At 44.4% G+C, this 24,391-nt stretch overlaps 1 protein-coding gene across 1 annotated transcript in view; it reads left to right on the top strand.

Moving 5' to 3' along the window:
* Nucleotides 1-24,391, top strand: part of SCFD2 (sec1 family domain containing 2) — a 430,377-nt gene that overhangs the window by 378,646 nt on the left and 27,340 nt on the right. The window contains exons 6-7 of the mRNA XM_003482381.4: nucleotides 852-997; nucleotides 16,529-16,663. Coding sequence (XP_003482429.2) covers nucleotides 852-997; nucleotides 16,529-16,663 — 281 coding nt within the window. The remainder of the gene's footprint in view (nucleotides 1-851; nucleotides 998-16,528; nucleotides 16,664-24,391) is intronic.

The raw sequence follows: 24,391 nt of genomic DNA, 5'->3' as shown, positions 1-24,391 counted from the left end.
GTGTAGGTCACAGACGAGACTTGAGTCTGGCGTTGCTGTGGCTGTGGTGTAGGCGGGCAGCTGCAGCTCCAATTCGACCCCTAGCCTGGGAACTTGCATGTGCCACAAGTGTGGTCCTAAAAAGTGAAAAAAAAAAAAAAAAGGAGAAAGAAAGAAAAAAACAACAGACTCATCTTGAATCTTTCTCGATTTTTTGAACTTCTGACTTATCCACGATCATTCCTCTTCTGAATGAGCATCTAACAAGGCAGAGAATAAACCCATCTAATGTAAGTTTCAGAAAGAGATAGCATCACTGCCGAGAGCCATCTCCTTATTAGGGCCCCTTTGTGTCTGATCAGCTTTGAAGGGCTGCCTTTTGAAATAAGCCACGTGCTTTGTTCGCACATTAGACAGAAGCTCATCCCAGCAAGTTCGGCTGTTGGTGCACCTCTGTGATCTTTCTCATTCTTGCTGTTATACTTTGTGCAATCTGTTGGTGGGATTCAAGTGAGATCAGTTCATCACAGTACTCGCTTGTACTTCCCTTTGTGTCTCCTCGTGTTTTCCCAAAGCTCTATTCTGAAGGTAGGAGACCCCAGGGAGCTTTCCTTTTGTGGAACTTCAGCATTGAAGGGGTTGGTGCCAGTGGCTATGATCCAGGCAATTCTAAGTTTTACTTCTGTCAAAGGGATTTATACTCAATATGTTTCATTGCTCAAGGATGATTGAAACAGCCCGGTTGGTGAAGAGCCAGGGGAAATAAGGTTTAAAAAAAAAAATCAACTGTGTTACATAGGGCACAACCTGTCATGATTAAAACTCAATTTAAAGATTCGTTCACCCACGAAAATATCTCTGGATTGTTTCAGGCTGTGACTCTGCAATTAACCTGACATTGCCCAAATCCAAAAGCGCTGTGGATGAACTCTTCACTTCTCTTCGAGATATTGCTGGAGCTCGGAGTCTCATGAAACAGTTTAAGTCTGTATATGTTCCTGGAAATCATACCCACCAGGCAAGTACACATGTTTCAAAGTAACCATCTAATCTGTGATGTGTTTTTAGGATTCTGAGACTAAAGGAAAAGGTTCCATTTTAACCTCTGTAAAGTGAAGGATTTGTTCAAGATGAAATCCAAGTCCATTTCCAGTCCAAATTCTGGGTTTCCCTGAGTCTGAAACCTTCCCAGTTCATTTGTACCACAGGCTTGATGCAGTGAGATGAGCACTGGACTAGGGACCAGTACTGGCTTATAACTGGCACACGCCTGCTCTGTAACTTTAGGCAAGTCCCTGAGATGAAGGCGTGGCCTGAGACAATGCCCATGTTTCTGGATCTAAGAACAGTAAAAGTACCTAATAATGTTATGGCAAGGAAAAAAGCTCACAACAGCAAAAAAATGGTATTTAAAATGCCCCCACCAGAGTTCCCATGGTGGCTTAGTGGAAACGAGTCTGACTAGCATCCATGAGGACACAGGTTTGATCCCTGCCCTCACTCACTGGGTTAAGGATCCAGTGTTGCCATGAGCTGTGGTGTAGGTCGCAGACACAGCTTGGATCCCATGTTGCTGTGGCTGTGGTGTAGGCTGGCAGCTGTAGCTCCGATTTGACTCCTAGCCTGGGAACTTCCATATGCCACAGGCGCAGCCCTAGAAAGACAAAAACAAAAAGGCAACTCAAAAAACAGAAACAGACTCATAGTCAGAGAACAGACTTGTGACTGCCAAGGTGGAGGGGGAGTGGGGATGGGTTGGCGTGGAGCTGGGGATTAGCAGATGCAAACTATTATATATAGACCATTCTATATATAAATAGCAAAGTCCTATTGTATAGCACAGGGAACTATAGTCAATATAGTGCAATAAACTGTAACGGGAAGAAATAAACAAACAGATGAATACATAAATAAATAAATAAAATGCCCCCACCACTTTCTAATTGGATGTTTTGACCAGACAGTAGGAAGATGGTATGAGAACTCCAGGTTAAAGGGGTAATTTCTCTATCAAAACTCAGTGGGAGAGGAGGCACAGCAAGACCCGCAGGGAAGCTGAGGGTGTGAAGGAGGGCTGATGCCATTGAGGCTGGGCAGTCTCTGTTGGACACAGAGGAGACAGAGCTCAGGTTCCTGGGGGCCAAAGACGACCTTTCAAGGAAGAACAGTTGTTCTCAGAAAAGGTCATTAGAACAGAAAAAAATCATTAGGTTTTGCTGTGGAAGGTGTGAAGGCATCTTCTCTTCCATTTCCCCATGAATATGCAATAAAATGCACTCTTGTTTTCTATAACTTTTTGGAGAGTTGAATGGCATGATGAGGGGTGCTGACTCTTTAAGGTGGGTATTTAGATAAGGACTAAGTTTACCCACTACAGCCCAGCAAAATCCAGATTCTTCTTCCCATATCTTCGTAGAGTAGCTGACATTTGAAGAGTCAACCTGCATTTTATTTTTCCTTTGATCCTCATGACAAGCAGGCCAGAGAGGTATTATTATCTCAAGACCCAGAAAGGCCACAGGGACTTGCCACAGGCTCACAGGTGGCCAGGACCAGATGCCAGGTCTTTGCTGCCAACATAAAACCCCCTCCCTCGCTATACCAAGGTTGTCACGAAGGCTCTAGAAGTACTGATTGATGGTGCTGATGGGTATCTGAAATCACCCCCTGAGATACAAATGACCTTAGAAATTGGCACTCAACTCAGGAACATAAATCCTCATCCTTTGTTAAATGATCTGAGAGCATCACTGTCAAAAAATACAAGTAAAAATCACCCAGATAATTAATCAGTAGCAGTTTTGTCATTAAAAAGTTCCCAATTTTGGAATCCCCATTGTGGCACAGCAGAATCAAATCCAACTAGTATCCATACGGACACAGGTTTGATCCCTGACCTCGGTCAGTGGGTTAAGGATCCAGCGTTGCCCTGAGCAGTGGTGTAGGTCGCAGATGCAGCTCAGATCCTGCATTGCTGTGACTGTGGTGTAGGCCAGCAGCCGTAGCTCCAATTTGACCCCTAGCCTGGGAACTTCCATATGCTGCAGGTGCAGCCCTAAAATAAAAAGTTCCCAATCTTAACTGCAGTAGTATGGACGAGTTCTAGAAGATACGATTGAACTGGTGATATATGCAATTTAGACCAAAGGATGTCAAGACGCAAGTGGCTACTATCATTGGTAAGGGGAAAATAAACCACTGAATAACGAGGTCTTGGAGTTGCCTGATGGTCCAATGGTTAAGGATCAGGTTGTTACTGCTACGGCTCAGGTCACTGCTGTGGTGTCCAGGGTGCCATGGGTGTGGCCAAAAAATTTAAAAAAATCAAATTAATTAATGAGGTCTTTTCAGTTTTATGATCATCATGGTAACTAATTTGGGCAACTTCACATAAACATGTCATAGCTGGAAATCTCAGGCATGGTAAGGACAATGGTAAGTTTCCTAGACTTTATCTCCCTGCAGGCAGCACGGTCATTTCTCCAGACCTCAGAACTCTCTCCTGCAGCCGTCACCTTTGAAAGGGTGAAAGAGGACCTTTGCATATCCTTCCCTTGTAGGGAATCCATAGCATCAGAACATTCACCGAGCATCCAAAATTCCAGCGAGTGGGAAGTAGGGGGCAGGGAGAGAAGTATGTGTATATTTTGAGGGGATTAGACAAATAATGATATAGACGCATAGTGACATGCTGTGCAACCATACAGATAGGTGGGGGACTTGGCAAGGATATATTTGAATCCTTGTCTCAGGATCTGCTTGGAGAAGTCAAACAAAACCAGAAGTTCATCCATGATCGATTGCGTGAAAAAAAGTTGGAGATCGTTCTGTAAAACGTCATTCTATTTTTGTTTAAAAAATAATAAAATACAAAGTGTATGGTATGCATATTTAATAAGTCTTAAACACTTTAGGAAAAAATTTGTCATGGTTACCTTCTGGAGAACAGGAAGGGTTGGCTAGACAAGGAGGAACTCTGGCTTTTTGCTCTATATTTACATGGAAGAGAAAGAGCTTTTGATGGAATTTTGGATAAGGTTTACCTGTTAGGGTTTTTTAGCACTTCTTTTTAATTTAAAGAAGTTTTCACTCACAGGTGTAAGCCCTATGAGGACAAGGATTTTGATCTGGTTTGTCCACTGCCATATACTCTGTGCCTAGAATGGTATCTTGTACCTGTAGTGGATGCTTGATAAGTATTTGTTGATGCACATTTTTTTGACTTTCAAGTACATTCTAATGGAAATTATCTTTTTATTGATGTAGAGTTGATTTACAGTGTTATGTTAATTTCTGCTGTACAGCAAAGCGATTCAGTTATATGGACATATAGGTACATGTATTTTAAAAATATTCTTCTCCATTATGATTTATCATAGGATATTGAATATAATTCCCTGTGCTATACAGTAGGACTTTATTGTTTACCCATTCTTTACATAAGAGTTTGCACCTGCTAATCCCAACCTCCCACTCCATCCTTCCCCCAACCCCTCCTGTTGGGTGCATCCTGAATGCAGGACATATAGCTTTATCATATATTAGAGGATTTGGGGGGACAAAAATGTGTGTCAACAAAAGGACAAATGTGCAGGCTAGAAAGAGTCCAGCTGTGTCTAGCTTTGAAGATGGACCTTGGCTGGGCAACTCTCTGTCCACCCATTCTCACAATTTGGTCCTCAGCCCAGTAGCTCCAGGAAACATTTGTACTGTTTGTCTAGCCCCATGTCATTTCCTTACAGAATCTCCTTAGGATGTCCTGGACTCCCTGAGATGCCCAGGAAAGCACTAGACCTGCTCTTCGGGGGTTCCTTTTCCACCTCTGACTGCTCCTGCATATCTGTGCTCTCTTCCCTGGATCCTTCTTTTCAGGGTACCTCTCTCCTGCTCTGATGCCAATGAGTTGGCACTCAAAGCCACGTCTGTTTCCCATGCTAGCACTAGAGCACCTCTTATTTAACCTTCAACCTTTAGCCCTTTAGAAAAAGTGTCAGTCACAGCTCAGGTGCAGAAAGCAGACACCACTCTCATCATTTCAAGGAGAACATGATTTCATACAAAGAATTAGGTACATATCAAATCTCTGGAGAAGCCGGAAGAGTAGGATCTAGACTAGGTCTCCAGAAGCAGCCCAGAACCTCACCACACACCAAGGAAACCAGTAGCTCTGCCACAACTAGGATCGGGGGCATGATGGGGACCATGAAGCTGCCACTGAAGCTCTTGGCTTGGAGCTGGAGACAGCTGCTGTGTTTGCTTACCAGGTAAATACACAATCCAACCAAAGCTTGCCACCTAGTGGGTGGGTGGGTGGATGGATGGTTGGGTGCATAGATGGATGGATGGATGGATGGGTGAGTGGATCCTGGACTGAAGATCTTATCCAGAAGGCATTTCCTTTTGTTCTTAATTCTTAGTGAGAGGGAGGTTAGCACCTAAGTTAATAGCTGTATTTGTGTTCATAGCCCAACTCTGCCTCCTACTAACCGTGTGAGCTTAGGCAAATTACTTCACCTCTCTGTGCCTAGTTCCTCTTGTGTAAAAAGCGTTCTGATCACTAGGTGAGTTTATGCATATAAAGCTCTAAGGATGGGAGCTGACACACAGTGCTAGGTAAGCATTTGCTAGAGCAATCGCGGCGAAGGACAAAATAGACCTTCTCTTTGTCCTCTTTTGTAGCATTTCATTGTTTCCTTTGTTAGGAGATGGGCTGCACAGAAAGGGAGTCATTCTCAAGCTGACAGTCCCTTTAGCTGCAGCCTCTGGTCACAGTTCACTGCTGATGCCCATTTGTTGGGAAAGGTCGTGTTTGTCTATAGATTCTATTGACCAGAAACCTAAGCCCCGGTTCTGCCTGGGCAGCAAGTCTTATGCTTTGGTTTCTCACTCCAAATGTTCCAGTTTCATGGGAGACCTAACTTCCTTCCTAAATGCCAGTGTTTGATGTTCTGTGTTCCTCGGCTGCAGCATCAGGAGGCTGTTAGGCAGATGTCTCAGGGCGAGGCGCTTCTGAGCGCCTTCAGACAAAATACCACGTGGCTCTTGCATGACTTGCTTTGGCAGAAGCCTCAAAGTGCTGTGCCGCACTGGAAGAAACCTTCCACAGATGCGGACTGCCTTGTTTGCCTCTGGCCATGTTGATCAAGAGCCCTTAGAACCAGGAGAGCCTGAGGAGGCTTGATTCATCTTGTGCCTGGTGAAATATGGCCCTCTGAGCAGTCCCTCAGCCCAGTTTCTTCATCATCAATCCCCAGCCCTGGCCACCAGCTGTTCTTTTCCAAGTGCTAAGCTCTCGTCTTCCTCCTGACTCTATGTACCTCCTTGCTAGACCTGCTAGCATCATTTTTTGTTTGTTTTTTTCTTTGTTTGTTTGTTTTTGAGGGCTTTTGTTTGTTTGTTTTGGGGGGTTGTTGTTTGTTTGTTTTTTGGTTTTTAGGTTTTTTTGCCTTTTAGGGCTACACATGTGGCAGATGGAAATTCCCAGGGTAAGGATTGAATTGGAGCTGCAGCTGCTGGTCTACACCACAGCCACAGCAATGTGGGATCCAAGCCACGTCCGCGACCTACACGACAGCTCATGGCAATACCAGATCTTTAACCCACTGAGGGAGGCCAGGGATCGAACCCACATCCTCGTGGATACTAGTTGGGGTCACTTTACTTTTAATTTTTGTCTTTTTGTCTTTTTAGGGCCACACCGGCAGCATATGGAGGTTCCCAGGCTAGGGGTCGAATAGGAGCTGTAGCTGCCGGCCTATGCCAGAGCCACAGCAACTCGGGATCTGAGCCACGTCTGCAATCTACACCACAGCTCACGGCAACGCCAGATCCTTAACCCACTGAGCAAGGCCAGGGATTGAACCCAAGTCCTCATGGATGCTAGTTGGGTTCGTTAACCACACAATGGGAACTCCCACTAGTTGGGTTCATAACCCACTGAGCCACAACAGAAACTCCTGCTAGCATCCTTTTTGAAAGAATCCACATTAGACAGGAGTAGACTGGGACCAGGTAACTTGACTCTGTCCTGGAGTCTAACTTCTAACTGCCTGTGTGAATAAAGGCAACTTAGTTAATAGTTTTGGGTTTTGGTTTCCTCATATTGTAGTTGAAGGGACTATACTCAAAAAAAAATTTTTTTGGTCTTTTTGTCTTTTCTAGGGCTGCACCCGTGGCATATGGAAGTTCCCAGGCTAGGGCTCTAATTGGAGCTGTAGCCGCTGGCCTACACCACAGCCATAGCAACTCGGATCTGAGCCACGTCTGACCTACACCACAGCTCACAGCAATGCTGGATCCTTAACCCACTGAGTGAGGCCAGGGATTAACTCGCAACCCCATGGTTCCTAGTTGGATTAGTTAACCACTGAGCCACAACGGAACTCCCCTATACTCAAAAATTTTGAAAGAAATCTGCTTCTAGTTTGCAGGATGGATGGATGGATGGATGAATAGGTAGACAAATTTATCTGCAGAACAAACCATTTTCTTGAAGAAGATGAAAGGAGAGGGAAAAAATCAGTCATACTATAGCAAAAAAATAAATAAATAAGCCATGGAGTGCTCAAATTAAGCCAAGACCAATTTTGAACAAACGCTTCTCTGTATAGTCTTGGTTTATAACAAAACACATAACCCCTGTACCGGTCCATTTGTCCTAAGCAATTGGTTGTTTACAGTCAGTTTGGTAGAGAAGAGAGAAGCATTCTTAGTAACAGGACTGAGAGTGCCCCTGGCTGTGCCAACACCAACCAGCAAACCCAGGCACAGCAGCACTGGCTGATGGCTATGTGATTGTGACAACAACTCAAGTTCCCTTGCAAACTGATATCCTAAGCCATCTTTAAGGTGTGCCAAATTCACGAAGATGTTGGAATTTGACTAGTTTCCCAAAATGCCTCTGACTTAGGTATAATGGCAAAATATACTCAATACCTTTCTTCAAGAGTTAGATTCAGGTCAATGAGGGTCTTCTAGAACTAATCACACATTATCTCCACATGAAAGAGTAACCAGAGACATAGACACAAATATTTTACTTTTCATATTTTAACTAACTGTGGTATTTTTAAAAGCCCAGTTTGTTCTGGAAGAGATATTGCCCATTTAAAGAAGAAAAGAGGGTTTCTAATTAAAAGATTATTTTTTTGGAAACGTCAACTGTTTCATGTGTAACTTCCACAGGGGCCTTGTTAGACTCTGCCAAACTTTCAGGCTGGCCTCACAAGACTGTCATACAGGCCCATGTTAGGATTTCCATGGCCCTAAGCGCTTCTGCCTTCATGGCCCTCTTCCATATGTATATTTTGGGAACCTATCACCATCTCTTTAAATTAACTATACTTGGAGTTCCTGTTGTGGCTCAGAGACAAAAAAAAAAAGTATATGTATTTATTTGAATAAATCTGTATTAAATATTATGTATAGTAAAATTATATTAATATGTATGTATTTTGATAAATGTATTGAATCTATTCATATACATTTATAATCATATTCTTATATATTCAATTATGTATAATTACATCATACAGTTGTATTGGTATAGAGACCAATATGTTAATATTATATATTGGAACTTTATCTTTGACCTAAAAGTTTCTTTTTCTCTTCTTCTTCTTTTTTTTTTTTTTTTTTTTTTTTTTTTTGTCTTTTTAGGGCTATACGCACGGTATGTGGAAGCTCCTAGGATAGGGGTCGAATCGGAGCTGCAGCTGCTGGCCTACACCACAGCCACAGCAATGCACAATCTGAGTTGCCTCTGTGACCTACCCCACAGCTCACAGCAACGCCAGATCCTTAACCCACTGAACAAGGCCATGGATCAAACCCACATTCTCCAGGATACCAGTCGGGTTCTGAACCCACTGAGCCACTACAGGAACTCCCATTTTTTCCTTCTGATTTCAAAAGAAATTAATATATGTTCATGGTCCCTAACAGTCCTGTGGGCCCAAGGCATCATACATTCTGTGCTGAGCAGATAAGTCGGCTCTGTGGTCCACCAGTGTGCCCGGAACAGGAACACAGCTCACCATAGGGAGCAGCAGTGATTTTCCTTCTCTGGAATAGTCCTTGTGACCATCCGTGAAAGTGACAGCTGAGGAGTGAGGGATCTAGACTCACGTGGTCATGGGGGGTGGGGGGCAGAGGGTGGGGATCAGGAGTCCGCTGGCTTCAGTCCCTTCTACTCTCTAGAAGCCAGTTTCTCAGAAACAACACTACAGATATGGCTTCCAGCATTCCTCCAAGGGACAAGGCCAGTTATACGAGAGTCATGGTACTCAAGCCCAAAGCCCTGGCTTTCTGTCCAGTATTTATCCTTCTCCCAGTCTAATGCAATTTACGAAGCTGGGGTCATTTTTATCCTAAGCAATCTTGCCTGGCTAGAGTTTGACATTCTTCGCTTATCAGGTTTCCAGGGAAACAGAGCTACAAAGTTAACCAAAGGTCACATTCTTACGAAGAAGGGGAACGAGGTTTAATAATCCTCTGCTGACAACAAGCAACCTGCCAGTTGTTAAGGAACCAATGATATTGATGTTTCAATCCAGACTTCACGGTGTATCTGTGGCAGAGGTGATGCGGGTTGTGTTTCCCAAACTCCATTTCTGTTTCTTCCTGGCACGGTTAGACCATGTGTTCCAGATTCCCTCACAGGTAAATGTAGGTTTGTGACCTGCGCTGGCCAGTGAACAATGGGCAGAAGTGATACAGATCGCTTTCAGGCCGAGCCCATAAAACCTCTGAAAATCCTCTATACTGTCCCTCTTTCATCCGCTGCTGATGAGATTCAAGGGCTTCAGGGGAGGATTCCAGGGCCACAGGGCACGGTGGGACCACTCGATAGCAGGAACCTGGTTCTGAGAACAAGTGTGTAGGACACAGATTCCCTAGTGCCAGCATATACTGGATGTGGTATAAGTGAGAAATAAGGATGAATGTGTCTGTGCTTTTAATTCCTCTCCTTCCCGCTAAAAGATGCACTGACAGTGAGTGTTTGATTAGGAAAATTAAATGACTCTGGTTAACCCTTCTGTGTCGAGGCAAGCTACGTGACTAATCTCCCCTCTGACCCATCCTAACGTATGAGGAGAACTTTGAGCCGGGTGCTAGGACAAGACATCTGTCTCCCCATCGCCACCTCTGCAGTCCTTTGCTGACAAGTGGGTAGCTTCTGGCCAAAGAGAAAATTCTGTGAGGGAGTTCTTGTTGCAGCTCAGCGAGTTAAGAACCTGACTAGTATCTCTGGGGATGATGGTTTGATCCCTGGCCTCTCTCAGTGGGTTAAGGATCCATCGTTGCTATGAGCTGTGGTGTCGGTCACAGATGCGACTCGGATCTGGCGGTGCTATGCTGTGGTGTAGGCTGGTGGCTACAGCTCTGATTTGACCCCTAGCCCAAGAACATACAGGTGCAGCCCTAAAAAAGGAAGGAAGGAAGGAAAAGAAAGAGAGAGAAAGAAAGAAAGAAAGAAAGAAAGAAAGAAAGAAAGAAAGAAAGAAAGAAAGAAAGAAAGAAAGAAAGAAAGAGCAAGAAAGGAAAGAAAATTCTCTGACAGAGGCTCTTCATCCAAGAAGCTACTGCCAAAAGCTGTTCATTCCAATGAGATTTCAGTGACATGATTTGGGGCAGGAAAAAAAAAAATCCAAACTAAGTGAGGAAGGAGCCAAAAGTTCTCATGATTAAAACTCTAATTGGGAAAACTAAGAAATTGGTTTGCTAAGTCAGGAGACAAGTACTGCTTTGTACCTGGGAAAGTATTTCCCAAACTGTGCTATTTAAATGGACAATGTAATTTATGTTATGGTTAGTTGTTTTAAAGAATTTAGAGGTCTTTTTCTCTATGATATTTAAGCGGCAAAACCTATCTCCATCTCTTTAACTTAACAATACTTGGAGTTCCCATCATGGCTCAGCAGTTAACAAACCTCACTAGTATCCATGAGGACACGGGTTCGATCCCTGGCATCATCCAGTGGGTTAAGGATCCAGTGTTTCTGTGTAGATCGCAGACATGGCTCGGCTCCTGGGTTGCTGTGGCTATGGTGTAGGCTGGCACTGTAGCTCCGATTTGACTCCTAGCCTGGGGACCCTTTTGGTTACAAGTAAAAACAGAAAAAAAAAAAAAAAAACTGCAACTGGCTTAAACAAAAAAAGTAAAATATTGGATTCTATGATTTACAAGTCCAGAGAAGGGACAGCTTTAAGTGGTAAGTGGCCACTGCCAGGGTGATGCTGGCAGGAATGGCAGGTAGATGGGGGTCAGGTTCCTGCCTGTTTTTCCTGTTTTCCAGTCTTCTTTCCCGGCCCCCTGTTGGCAGCCTAACAGATCTAGAGGGCAAAGCACAAGTACGGTTTGCAGGCCAGCATCCCAGAACCAGTACTGAAAGGAAGAGTTTGGGATTGAGAGACAGCAGTTTAATAACCATTACATCTCGCTATTGAAAATAATATTTTTAGGAAGTTCCCTTGGTGGCTCAGTGGTTACTGAATCTGACAAGGAACCACGAGGTTGCAGGTTTGATCCCTGGCCTTGCTCAGTGGATTAAGTATCTGGCATTGCCATGAGCTGTAGCGTAGTTCGCAGACGCAGCTCGGATCCCGCATTGCTGTGGCTCTGGTGTAGGCTGGTGGCTACAGCTCCCCTAGCCTAGGAACCTCCAGAAAAGGCAAAAAGACAAAAAAAAGTGTATATATATATATATATATATATATATATATATATATATATGTATATATATATTTTTTTAAATTGCTTTCATAGGAGAAGATAATCATGAGAATGTCATGTGAATATCATAGGAGAGAGAACAGCCAGGAAATGCAGGAAATGATCATGATAGAGATATGTCAGGCAGCTCAGTAATAAACACATTTTTGTTGTTTTTCTGGATTATATGATGTGTTTGTTATCTGTTGCTTTTTTGTACGTCAATTGTGGTTTCTTTTCGCGCTCTAAATAAATCTTACCTGCATACCTTAAAAAGGAATCAAAAAGATTTACAACCTTGCCCAGTAACATATAATGATCATGAATTCCTAAGAACAAAGGTGTTGGAGTTCCAGTGGTGGCTCAGCAGTAATAAACTCGACTAATATTCATGAGGATGTGGGTTCGATCCCTGGCCTCTCTCAGTGGGTTAAGGATCTTGTGTTGCTGTGGCTGTGGTGTGGGCCAGCCACTGTAGCTCCAGTTGGACCCCTAGCCTGGGAACTTACATATGCTGCTGGTACGGCCCTAAAAAATACAAAAAAAAAAAAAAATTAAATAGATAAAATAAAATTTAAAAAAGAATGAAGATGTTCAGAAAATAGCGCTTCCAAGTCTTTGCTCACCTCTCAAGGGGGAACCCAGAGCTTCGTTCCCCAGAACTTAGCTGAACGTCGAGCAAGGGAGAGAGCAGGCTCCCTAACCCTCCACGCTGCCTTCTCTCCATCTCCCAGTCCACGTGGGGGCTTCCAGAGAGCCCTCCTGTCACCCCATACACTGAGCTTTGCACAGAGGTGGCCCTGGGCAGAGCGTGTTAGCTGGCAACAAGACCACCTTTGTCCTGTGCCCTTCTGAGTGCTCTTCTCAGAATCACTACTCTTCCTTCTTACAGAAGGTGCATCCTGTGGAGAGCAACAGCCTTTTCTGGTGGTTGGAGTTTGGGGGTATACGCTTTCCTCTGTAAAACATGACAGCCTATGGGTATTTCTCTGTGGTTCCTCTTAAAGTTAGTCTCTAAAACTGCAAATAGACAAATAACCATAAGCTCCTGAAAGGCAGAAATGGCCTTTTATTTATTTTTTTAACAGATAAACAATAGTTTATTTGTGTGTCTCTGTGTGTGCCTGTGTGTGGTTTTTTTGTTTGTTCGTTTAGGGCCACACCCATGGCATATGGAGATTCCCAGGCTAGGGGGTCTAATTGGAGCTACAGCTGCTGGCCTACACCACAGCCACAGCAACACGGGATCCAAGCCATGTCTTCGACCTTCACCACAGCTCATGGCAACACCAGATCCCCAACCCACTGAGTGAGACCAGGGATCGAACCCAAAACCGCATGATTCCTAGTCGGATTCATTTCTGCTGCACCACGACAGGAACTCCTATTTTTTAAGATTTTATTTTTTCTATCATGGTTGATTTACAGTGTTCTGTTTCTCCTGTACAGCAAAGTGACCCAGTCATACATATACATATATATATACATTCTATTTCTCACATTATCCTCGCTCATGTCCCATCACAAGTGACTAGATATACTAGATATAGATATGTGTTATACAGCAGGATCTCATCACTTATCCATTCCAAATGCTATAGTTTGCATCTACTAACCTCACACTCCCAGTCCATCCCACTCCCTCCCACTCCCCCTTGGCAACCACAAGTCTGTTCTCCATGTCCATGAGTCCGTTTCTTTTCTGTAGATAGGTTCATTTGTGCCGTATATTAGATTCCAGATATAAGTGATATCATATGGTATTTGTCTTTCTCTTTTTGACTTACTTTGACTTATTCTGATACAAAGTATAAAGAAGTATAAAGGGAAAATAAAGAAATAAAAGGCTTACTAGAGACCCTTATACTAAATGAAGTAAGTCTTCCCTTTATACTTTGTATCAGAATTTCATTCCTTGCAGGTAACAGAGATCTGAACCATAATGGCTTAAGCATGCAAGGTTTTGTCTTGTCATGTGAAGTAGGCTCTGAATCAGAAGAAGAAAATAATGTCACTATTCCCAGAACCTCAAGTTAACCTAATGTACATCTTGGTCTGCTTTATTCCAATCTCTTCTATGCATAAATAATTAATTTTTAACAGGGTTGTTGTTTTTTTTTTTTAAGGCCATTCTTGCTCGCTTTGTGTGTGTGTGTATATATAATGGTGTTTTAACTGCGCTTTTTTTTTTTTTTTTAATATATCTTTAGGGCTGCACCCCCGGCATATGAAGGTTCCCAGGCTAGGGGTCTAATCAGAACTATAACTGCCAGCCTATGCCAGGGCCACAGCAATGCTAGATCCAAGCCATATCTGTGACCTACACCACAGCTCACAGCAACGCTGGATCCTTAACCCACTGAGCGAGGCCAGGGATCAAACTTGCAACCTCATGGTTCCTAGTCGGATTCATTAACCACTGAGCCACAACGGGAACTCCTAACTGTTTTTTTTTTTTTTTTTTTTTTTAAAGGAACACAGTGAAAAGGCTTCCTCCCACTTTTGTCCCTTGTCTGGTCCCCCACCCAGTGATCACTGGCCTCTGTATATCACACTGGAGTTGGGTTTGTTTGTTTGTTTGCTTTTTGGCTGCACCCATGGCACTTGGAAGTTCCTGGGCCAGGGGTCGGATCTCAGCTGCTGCTGAAGGCTGTGCCACAGCCATGGCAACACCAGATCCTTAACTCACCGAGTGAGACTAGGGATCAAACCCACATCCCCACAGAGACAGCGTTGGGTCCTTAACCAGCTGATCCACAATGGAAACTCCTCTAAGAGTTTCCTTTTTGCATGTTTCAGCAAATGCAAACTTTCATATTCCCTCAGGCATATTTTACACAAATATCAGCGCATCCTACACCCTGTTTGTTCCTCACCTTGCTTTCTCTTCTCACACTTTATTCTGCACCTTGCTTTTTACCATCAGCACAGAGCTTCCCTCTTCACTTCCATAGCATTCCTTCCTCTGGATGTATCCCATGTATTAAACAGCTCCCTACTGATGGGCCCTTGAGTCATTTCCAATCTTTTGGTGTTTATTATAAATAAGAAACAGTCCTTTATGGATCTCCTCCTCATACATTAGCATGTTTTAGGATACATTCCTAGACATGGAATTGCTTGGTCGGATGCAGTTGTGATTTTGATAAGTATTGCCAGGTTAAAATCCACTCTGATGGTAACAATTTACAGTCCCGCCAGCCATATATGAATGTGCCCATTTCCCCAAGGCCTCATCCAGAGAGTATATTTTCAAACCTTTGGGTTTCTGCCTGTATGAGAAATTTTAAAAATCTGCCTCGGTATTATAGCTTTACTATGGGGGAAAGGTTGACTCATAGTTTTGGTTTTTTAAATTTCTCTGTTATTGGTGTCTCTGCCCAGGGCTTCCCCTTTCATGGTGTATTTACCTGTGAGATCTCTGGGCACAGCAATGGTCTATTTGATTAATAAACAGGAGATCTGTACTCTCAATTCAAGTTACTCTTACTCCTGACAAATGCACCTTCCAGTTAAATGATTATTTCTGACTTTGATGATGTATACCCTGCTTTATTTCTAAGATATTTTACGGAAGAAAGTTGGAATAAGAGGAAAATTAGAGTTAAAAATGACTGTATGAGGGAGTTACCATTGCAGCTGAGCAGAAATAAACCCAACTAGTGTCCACGAGGATGTGGTTTCAATCCCTGGCCCTGCTCAGTGGGTGAAGGATCTGGCATTGACATGAGCAGATGCAGCTCAGATCTGGCATTGCTGCGGCTGCAGCTGTGATGTAGACCGGCAGCTGCAGCTCTGATTTGACCTCAAGCCTGGGAACTTCCATATGCTGCACCTGTGGCCCTAAAAAAAAAAAAGAAAGAAAAAAAGAATATACATCGGTCAAAGCCAGCTGCCTCTCCAAATATTACCTAAACGTGGATAGGTTTAGTGCCACTTACCAAACCGAAGTTGTTATAAATTCACTTCAACTGAATTCTACTGAAATTCTTGTGGTGCCATGTGGCCTGCTTTCTCTAAGCCCTGAACTTGGTCAGATTTCTTTTTGGCATCTTGGCTTCTTTTCCTGGTCAACTTGTACTTGGAGTTGATCACTTTAAAAGAAGGAGAGATTGCCTTGGGCTTGGTTACTGACAATACATTGTAAGAAGACATTCGGAAGCCCAGCAGAAGGGAGCATCATTCTAAAAAAAATGTTTAGGAAAGACTGGAGACCATCTTTTTTTGTCTTTTTAGGGCCGCACCCGAGGCATATGGAGGTTCCCAGGCTAGGGGTCAGATCAGAGCTGTAGCTGCCAGCCTACACTACAGTCACAGCAACACCAGATCCAAGCCATGTCTGTGACCTACACCACAGCTCACAGCAACCACCAGATCCTTAACCCACTGAGCGAGGCCAGGGATCGAACCTGCGTCCTCATGGATGCTAGTCAGATTCCTTTCCACTGAGCCACGATGGGAACTCCTGGACACCATCTTCCTGTCTGTGTCTGCTAACAATACTTTGCTTTTCATATACTTTATGCACAAAATTGTCACTTGAAATCTAGATTGAGAAATTAGCCATCCTGTGATGATAGCTCTGGGAAAAGGTATTTACTTGTGGAAAGGAGTATGAGAAACAAAAAACTGTGCTAGTGTAATGGAGTAAAAATTTCCCCAAGGAAACCAATGTTATTGCCTTTTCACACACACACACACACACACACAACCAGAGCCATGGCTCAGTGTCAAAAATAAACTTGTTTTGTTTCATTTGGTACAGATAAAGCTATCTTCTCTCCAGACAAACCAAACCAACCCTTTTACTTACCGCACAATATTTTGTCTTTCCAGGCATCCTATAAGCCATTGTTGAAGCAGGTCGTGGAGGAAATATTTAATCCAGAGAGGCCAGATCCAGTTGACATTGAACACATGTCTTCAGGCCTCACTGATCTCCTTAAAACTGGATTTAGCATGTTCATGAAGGTAAAGTAATCATGACGAGGTAATTTGGAGTGTAATGCTATCTTTGGGCTTGAAAATGCTGGCTGGCACCCCATTAGACCTGGCAAATACCACAGGAGATAACATATGCTATTTGGCTCTTCTGAGATCAGGTGCAATCTTTTTTTTTACTTTTTATTTTTAATTGGACTATAGTTGACTTACATTGATGTGTTAATTTCAGATATATAGCAAAGAGAATCAGTTATAAGTGATCAGTTATACATTTAATGGATATATATATATATATAATATATATAAATAATATATATATACTATTTTCAGGTTCTTTTCCCATATAGGCTATCACAGAGTCTTGAGTAGATTTCCCTGTGCTATACAATCCTCCCAACCTCCCAGTGTATCCCTCTCCCCAACATTTCCCCTTTGGTAATTATGTTTGGTTTTGAAATCTTTGAGTCTGTTTCTGGTTTTGGTAGAATAAATTCCTTTCTATCATTTTTATTAGATTCCACGTATTAGTGACCTCATATGTTTTGTCTTTCTCTGACTGACTTCATTTTGTATGATAATATATAGGTCCATCCATGTTGCTGCAAATGGCATTATTAGTCTGTTCTTTTTTATGACCAACTAATATTCCATTGTACATATGCACCCCATCTTCTTTATCCAATCCTCTGTTTTGGACATTTGGGTTGTTTCCATCTCTTGGCTATTATAAATAGGGCTTCTGTGAACATTTTGCATGGATCTTTTTGAATTATAGTTTTCTCCAGATAGATGCATAGGAATGGGATTGTTGGATCTTATGGTAGTTCTATATTTAGTTTTCTAAGGAACCGTCATACTGTTTTCCATAGTGACTGCACCAATTTACATTCCCACTGACAGTGTAGAAGGGTTCCCTTTTCTCCACACCCTCTATAGTGGTTATTGTTTATAGGCTTTTTGATGATGGCCATCCTGACTGGTGGGAGGTGATACCCTATTAGGTGCAATCTTTATGTAACTTTCAGTTATAGATAACCTGATTTTCCAGCCTCATACAGTTTCTTTTACTTAAGCATCATGATCTTTTGTGATCCATAGGTAAGGGCACAAGCCCTCCAGGACAGCACTGTTGAAAACTTCCCTTGTAGCCCACGTATCCATTTAACAGGAATCCACAGACCATTCACAGATCTTAGGGATAGTCCCGTGCTCTTAATTCTAGAAGGTATTATGAGTAACTCTGCTCAGTCATATAACTAGCATCACCCCAAATCCCTTTGAAAATGATTTTATTTTGGCTTCGCCGACTCCTGGGTGACAAGTGCAGGAATTTCTCTGGCTGATGCTGAGGGTAGGTCAGACTTACTGAGCAGCCATTGCAGTGGAGATGAAAGGAGGGAAAGTACACAAATGTGATCTATTTTTAACCCACTGTAAAGTTTCTAAATTTAAAAAGATCTAAACAAGATTACAAGCTGACCTCCTCATCTGTGCCAGGATTTCAGTCGTAATAACTCTTGGAAATAACAGAATGTTTTGCCAGCTTCAAAGCGTCTTTGAAATCATGAATTAATCTACACAGAAGATCTGGCCTTTCAGAGTTCAATAAATGTTTATGCCAGGAAAACTAGTCCCCTTCAAAAGCCGGAGGACAGAAGCCAATCAGACTTTAAACCAAGCAGTAAACAGCTGGAATGGACACTAGATCCAAGGGACAGGAGATGGGTCTCCTTCCCACTGCTCCCTGTTGTCATCATTTCTGATGTAATGTGTGGCTGGTGTGTTGTCTCTCTCTCTATATATGTATATATACTGATCTCAATAATTATATATTATGATATATAGACTGCTCTTAGTATTTTATATATATAAATGTATATAAATATATAAAAATAATTATGTATTAATAATTATATATTATGATAAATAGACTGCTCTCATTATTTTATATATAAGATATATATAAATATATGTAAATAATTATGTACTAATAATATATAGACTGCTCTCATTATTTTATATATATAAAATTTATATAAATATATATAAACAATTATGTATTAATAATATATATAGGTTGCTCTCATTATTTTATATATATAATAATATATAAAATATATTATTAATATACATAAATATATAAAAATAATATTATATATATATAAAATAATGCAGTACAGACCAGCTTCTCAAAACTCTTCAAGGGTTCCCATGCTACATGTAAACCTGGGCTTCTCCAGAAGCCCTTCATGGTAGCTAGTTTGTACAGAAGCTTCCAGGCCACCCATGAGCTCGGACTGTCTCCACCCAAGTGCCCTATTGCTTCATTTATAAGCTCAGACGTAACCTTGAAGAGGGGCTAAAATAACAAGTGTGGACTTTCTGACCCTGGCCAGTCACGTCTGAGGACAGCCCACTGTGTCCTTGCCCAGGCAGGCTGCTGCATCCATGGCTCAGCATCGATGAGAGGAGGCCCTGATTTGCCCTTTAGCCAGTGATGTTCCACAGAAAGATCTGTTTACTGGCAAAAGGCTTCTGTGACCCAAGATGTTTGGGAAACACTGGATTAAACAGAGATTTAACGCCAAGTTCTTTGCTATTGGAGTTCGTAATGCCTCTAACATGCTAATGGACTTTGCAACTCTCTAGGGGCCAACAGACACTGTCTGATGTAGGAGGACTGTCCACTTGCATTTTCTATCACTGTTTCACAAACCATGAGATCTCACATTTTTACCTTTTTCTCTTGTTTTGTCTTTTTAGGGTCACACCCACAGCATATGGCAGTTCCCAGGCTAGGGGTCAAATCAGAGATGTAGCCGCCAGCCTGCACCACAGCCACAGCAACGCAGGATCTGAGCCATGTCTTTGACCTACACCACAGCTCATGGCAACGCCAGATCCTCAACCCGCTGAGCAAGGACAGGGATCGAACCCGCATCCTCATGGATGCTAGTTAGGTTCATTACTGCTGAGCCACAACGGAAACTCCCTCACAGTTTTAAATTACCCTTTTAAACCCTGCAGAGTGTTTTCTGCAGCTCTTCCTGCAATCAGAAGCATCACCGTCCTAGGGCAGGCTTTGCCTTTGAGGATGTTTAGATCCGTCCTGGGCCAGCACCTGGTGTGCTGGTGTTTGTCCCCATTCAAATCCCTGGAGTTAGGGCTTCTGAAGAGATGTTCCTGCCCCTGGAGATGGATCTTAAGGGAGGTTTCCACATGACGGATTTAGGAAGAAGGAATGTGTGTTCTCCCAGCAGCTGTCAGGATCCACCCTCCGCCCCCAGCTGCCGGGCCTCTGCTCTTGGTTGCCTGGGGTCTCATCTGTCTGTAGGGGGTGGGAGAGTCTGGCTGGGCCGACCCCCAGCACCCAGGGGAGAGTCGTTTTGCTCTGTTTCTGCATGGGTCTCCATGGTTGGCTCCTCCCACCATTCCATAGAACTTGGCAAGGACAGTTACCTCTGGCCCATGTGTTCCGGGTTTGAACAAAATTGGGATAAATGTAAAGAGTCAGGCTTCGAGGAACTAACTGATTTCCCAAAGGGCTGCATCTTTAAGATGCGAGCGATGCCATCAGGAGAGGGTATCTTCTATTTGCTCTAAGGCAGTAGGAGGAAGAGGACGTGAAAAGAAGAGGTGGGGCTTCCCATGGCCACAGCCATGGACCCATCTCCCTGGTCCTATTCTCCAATGCTTCTCACCACCCAGAGTCAGACAGCTAAGCCATTGCCCACTGTGCCAGGGGCTCAGCCGTTCTCATGTTTAAACCTCACAGCTATGCTTTCATTATCCCTGCTTTACTCATGAGGCATCCAGGGAGGTTCAGCAGTAGATGTGGATTTCCGGAAGGTTGGGACTGGATCAGACTCCCCTCTGTTCTCAGGTGTTTTCCAAATTGTACACAGGGAGTGCGACACCAGGATTTGTCCCCAGGTCAGTCTTAGTCCAAAGCCCATGCTCTTAACCCACATCATTTCTTGGCTCCAGGGTGCCGCCGGGTGTTTTCTTAGACGTTAAATATTCATGTGTCATTCGTTCTTTCCTTCGTGATGACTCCGTCGCACAGAGGCTTTCCCTCTCCGCTATCTATGCAGCTCCTCAGTAAACTCCATGCATGGACTCTCCTGGGGTCGTCTGCTGGTACCCTGTTTGCTTCTTGGAACTTGGCCCCAGGACTCATTGGCAGTACAGCCCAGAAGAAGAAGTTTGTGCAGTGGTGTTGGGTCACCTCCATGCATCGAATCTTCATTCCATATCAGCAGCCCACAGCCACTGCTTTCCTGGCCCTCACTGCCCTGCTCTTTGCCTCCGGGACCTGCTTCCCCCTCTTTGCACCCAAGACCCACTGGTGCTGGGTCTGAAAAGAACAAAAGGCTCTTTTTATTTTTTAGGGCCGCATCTTTGGCACATGGAAGTTCCCAGGCTAGGAGTCAAATGGGAGCTGCAGATGCCAGCCAACGCCACAGCCACAGCAACTCGGGATCAGAGCCGCATCTGTGACCTACACTGAGGCTCACGACAATGCCAGATCCTTAACCCACTGAGCGAGGCCAGGGATCAAACCTGCATCCTCATGGATGTTGGTCAGATTCGTTTCCACTGAGCCACGATGAGAACTCCAAAAAGGCTCCTGATTGAAATGAAGGCATCAGTGTGGGCTTCTGTGCTTGGGATACTGCCGTCTGAATGGGACAGTTCTAGGGCTGGAAAGGAATCTGAGCGGCTGGTCTGCCACCATCCTGTCTCTGGATTCACAGATGGTTTCACAGAGTCACCAGAGGCGGTATCTATAGCCTCTGCTAGGGGTGAGCAGCCAGCCAGAGATGTGCTAGGAACAGACCAGCAGACGTTCCCGCAGGGCATGCTGTGCGTGCCCCCCCAGTGGAAATGCGAAAGGCATAGGAAGGGACTTCCCTGGCCACCATGTCCTGTCAGGGCTCCACACGTTCTGTGTGCACATCCGTGGCCGTGCTTATTCCTGGTTTTGTCCTGCCATGTGTTAGGTATCTTTCTCCAGACCGGCGTGTTCTAACTGCTCAGCTTGATCCACTGCACATCCATGCATCAAGATCTCAGGGAGTTCCCGTCGTGGCTCAGCGGTAATGAACCCAACTAGTATCCGTAACGACACGGTTTTGATCCCTGGCCTTGCTCAGTGGGTTAAGGATCTGGCGTTGCCGTGAGCTGTGGTGTCGCTAGCAGATGTGGCTCGGATCTGTTGCTGTGACTGTGCGGTAGACCAGCAGCTACAGTTCCAATTCAACCCCTAGCCAGGGAACCTCCCTATGCCGTTGGTGTGGCCCTAAAAAGATAAGATAAAAAAAAAAAGGAAAAAAACCTCAGTTCAACGGACTGTAACCAGCACTTTTTAATGGAGAAGGATAGAACAGGCTAGCAAGTTGAGCCCCACATCCTGCCACGTGAGACAAAATAACCGAGTCACACATGCATAAACACATGTGACTTAAATGACTTCCTTGATGTAGGTCACAATCACAAGGACCCAAGAGCCACAACTATGAGGAAGGAGGACTGATCTGGGTCTCCTTCTTTCCTGCATCCTCAGCGCTTGGCGCCTGCATGAGCCTTACACACAGCAGGCACCAGCTAAAGGCTGGGAGGGGGTCGCAGGGGCCCCGTCAGGCTTCAGTCAGCGCTTCCTCTTCCCATGTTACTGCCCTTTAGCCAGAGCTATGTTTCAGCCACTTCACAAGGGGTAGAAGGTGGAAGCCACCCCAGTCAACTCCAGGGACCCTCAAAGGAGTCCCTGACCCTCCTTTCCAACCCCTACTAAGGGAAGCAGAGCCAGTCACTGTCCTGTCATTATGTTGCTAGAAAAGCAGTGGCCCTCCAGCTCCCACTCCCCACCCAGCCCTGCCCTGTTGGGGAGCTGGAAGGCTGCCTCCACCTCCCTCAAAGGAACCTGGGGGTCTCTTCCTCTGTCCACAGACAGAGTGGCAGTCTGTTTCTTCCCACTTCTTGGTCTCTCTGGAGAACAGAAGCAAAGGGGCTGATTCTGCACTGTGAGAACTCAAAGGGGTCAGAAGGAGAAATGTCCTAAGAGAGAGTTAGGAAGGAGGGCAGTGTAGCCAGGAGAGGTTTGGGGGTCACTCTTCCATTTTAGGACTCTCATTTCTTCCTTTGGTTTTAAATTATAGAAGGCTGGTTATATGCGCCGTAGTAACACCACTTGCTTTATCCTCTTGTCTGTATTTGTTCACACAAGGCAGTAGAAGGTAGTGGGAACACATCCAGAGTCAGGTGGTCTGGGTTAGAAGTGAGCTGCGCCACGTAACCAACTGTGTGACCTTGGGTACTTCGCTTAACGTTTCTGTGCCTCAGTTGCCTCATCTGTACAATAGGGATGACGATAGTACTTACCGCCTAGGCCAGATGTGGGAATTAATACGTACAGAGTATTCACAACAGTGCCTGGCCTACAGTAAGTGCTAAAAATGTATTTCCTATTTTTATTTTTATGGGTTTGTGATCCTGGCCAGACTGTGACTCTGTTTTTGGGTTTTTTTTTTTTTTTTTTTTTTTTTTTTTTTGGTTTTTAGGGCCGTACTCATGGCATATGGAGGTTCCCAGGCTAGGGGTCGAATCAGAGCTACAGCTGCCAGCCTACACCACAGCCAGAGCAACGCAGGATCCGAGCCACGTCTGCAACCTGCACCACAGCTCATGGCCACACCAGATCCTTAACCCACTGAACGGGGCCAGGGATCGAACCCACATCCTCATTGATACTAGTTGGATTCGTTTCCCCTGAGCCACAACGGGAACTCCTGGACTGTGGCTCTTGAGAAAAGAGCCACCTTGAGAATTTTTTATCCCTGCACAAAGCCTGTGCTGGGGCATCTGGTGCGTACAGAGGAACTTCTGAGTGAACAGGCAAATTACACAGAACATTCCCCTCCCCTCCAGGGTCACGAGCATTTCCTACTTTGCTACCGACTTGCTCTTGCTGAGAGACCTGGAGTTCGGAGTGTTCTTTTTTTTTTTTTTTTTTTTTTTTTGCTTTTTAGGGCTGCACCTGCGGTATATGGAGGTTCCCAGGCTAGGGGTCGAATCCGAGCTGAGGCCTACCCCACAGCCACAGCAACACGAGATCCTTAACCCACTGAGCGAGGCCAGGGATCGAACCTGCAACTTCGTGGTTTCTTGTCTGGTTCATTTCCCCTGAGCCACAACAGGAACTCCTGGAGTGGTTCTTTTTCTGTGCCTGTGGGAAGCCATGTTTATAAGGCTGCGCTGTGTTTCTCTAGACCCCGTTTTTCTTCTCCATGGTGAGTCCAACCTAGATCTCCCTGTCTCAGGGGACACAGACTGCCCCTCCGGAGACTCAGTACAATTATATATCTATGTGCCATGACAAGGTGGATCAAGAGAATAGAGGCCAGCTGGGCTTAGATCCTGGCTACCTGGAGCCCAGAAGCAGAAGCCCAAAACAAGCCTGCCTTCTGACTCCACCAGGAGCAATTTGGAAACTCCTTCTCCGTGTCCTGGGAAAGGGTAAGGGGCCTCCTAAGTGTTTTCTGCTGCTCCTCCAATAGCCCCAGGGCTGTGGGGACATGGAGGCCTCTGGCCCAGACACCCAGAAGTGGCTCAGAGAAATCCATCTTACTGATGGAAATGACTGTAGACAGTGCAAGTTAAACAAACAGCCTGTGTGTCCAAGAGTCTCTGAATCAAACAAATCCTCTGTGAGAGGGAAGTCCGAGCAGCTGGAGGTTGCCCCTACTGAAGTCAGAA

This window comes from Sus scrofa, chromosome 8 (genome assembly GCF_000003025.6).
Source record: "Sus scrofa isolate TJ Tabasco breed Duroc chromosome 8, Sscrofa11.1, whole genome shotgun sequence".
Classification (NCBI taxonomy): domain Eukaryota; kingdom Metazoa; phylum Chordata; class Mammalia; order Artiodactyla; family Suidae; genus Sus; species Sus scrofa.
The sequence above is the reverse complement of the archived record's forward strand: the minus strand, read 5'-3'. Positions and strand labels throughout refer to the sequence as shown.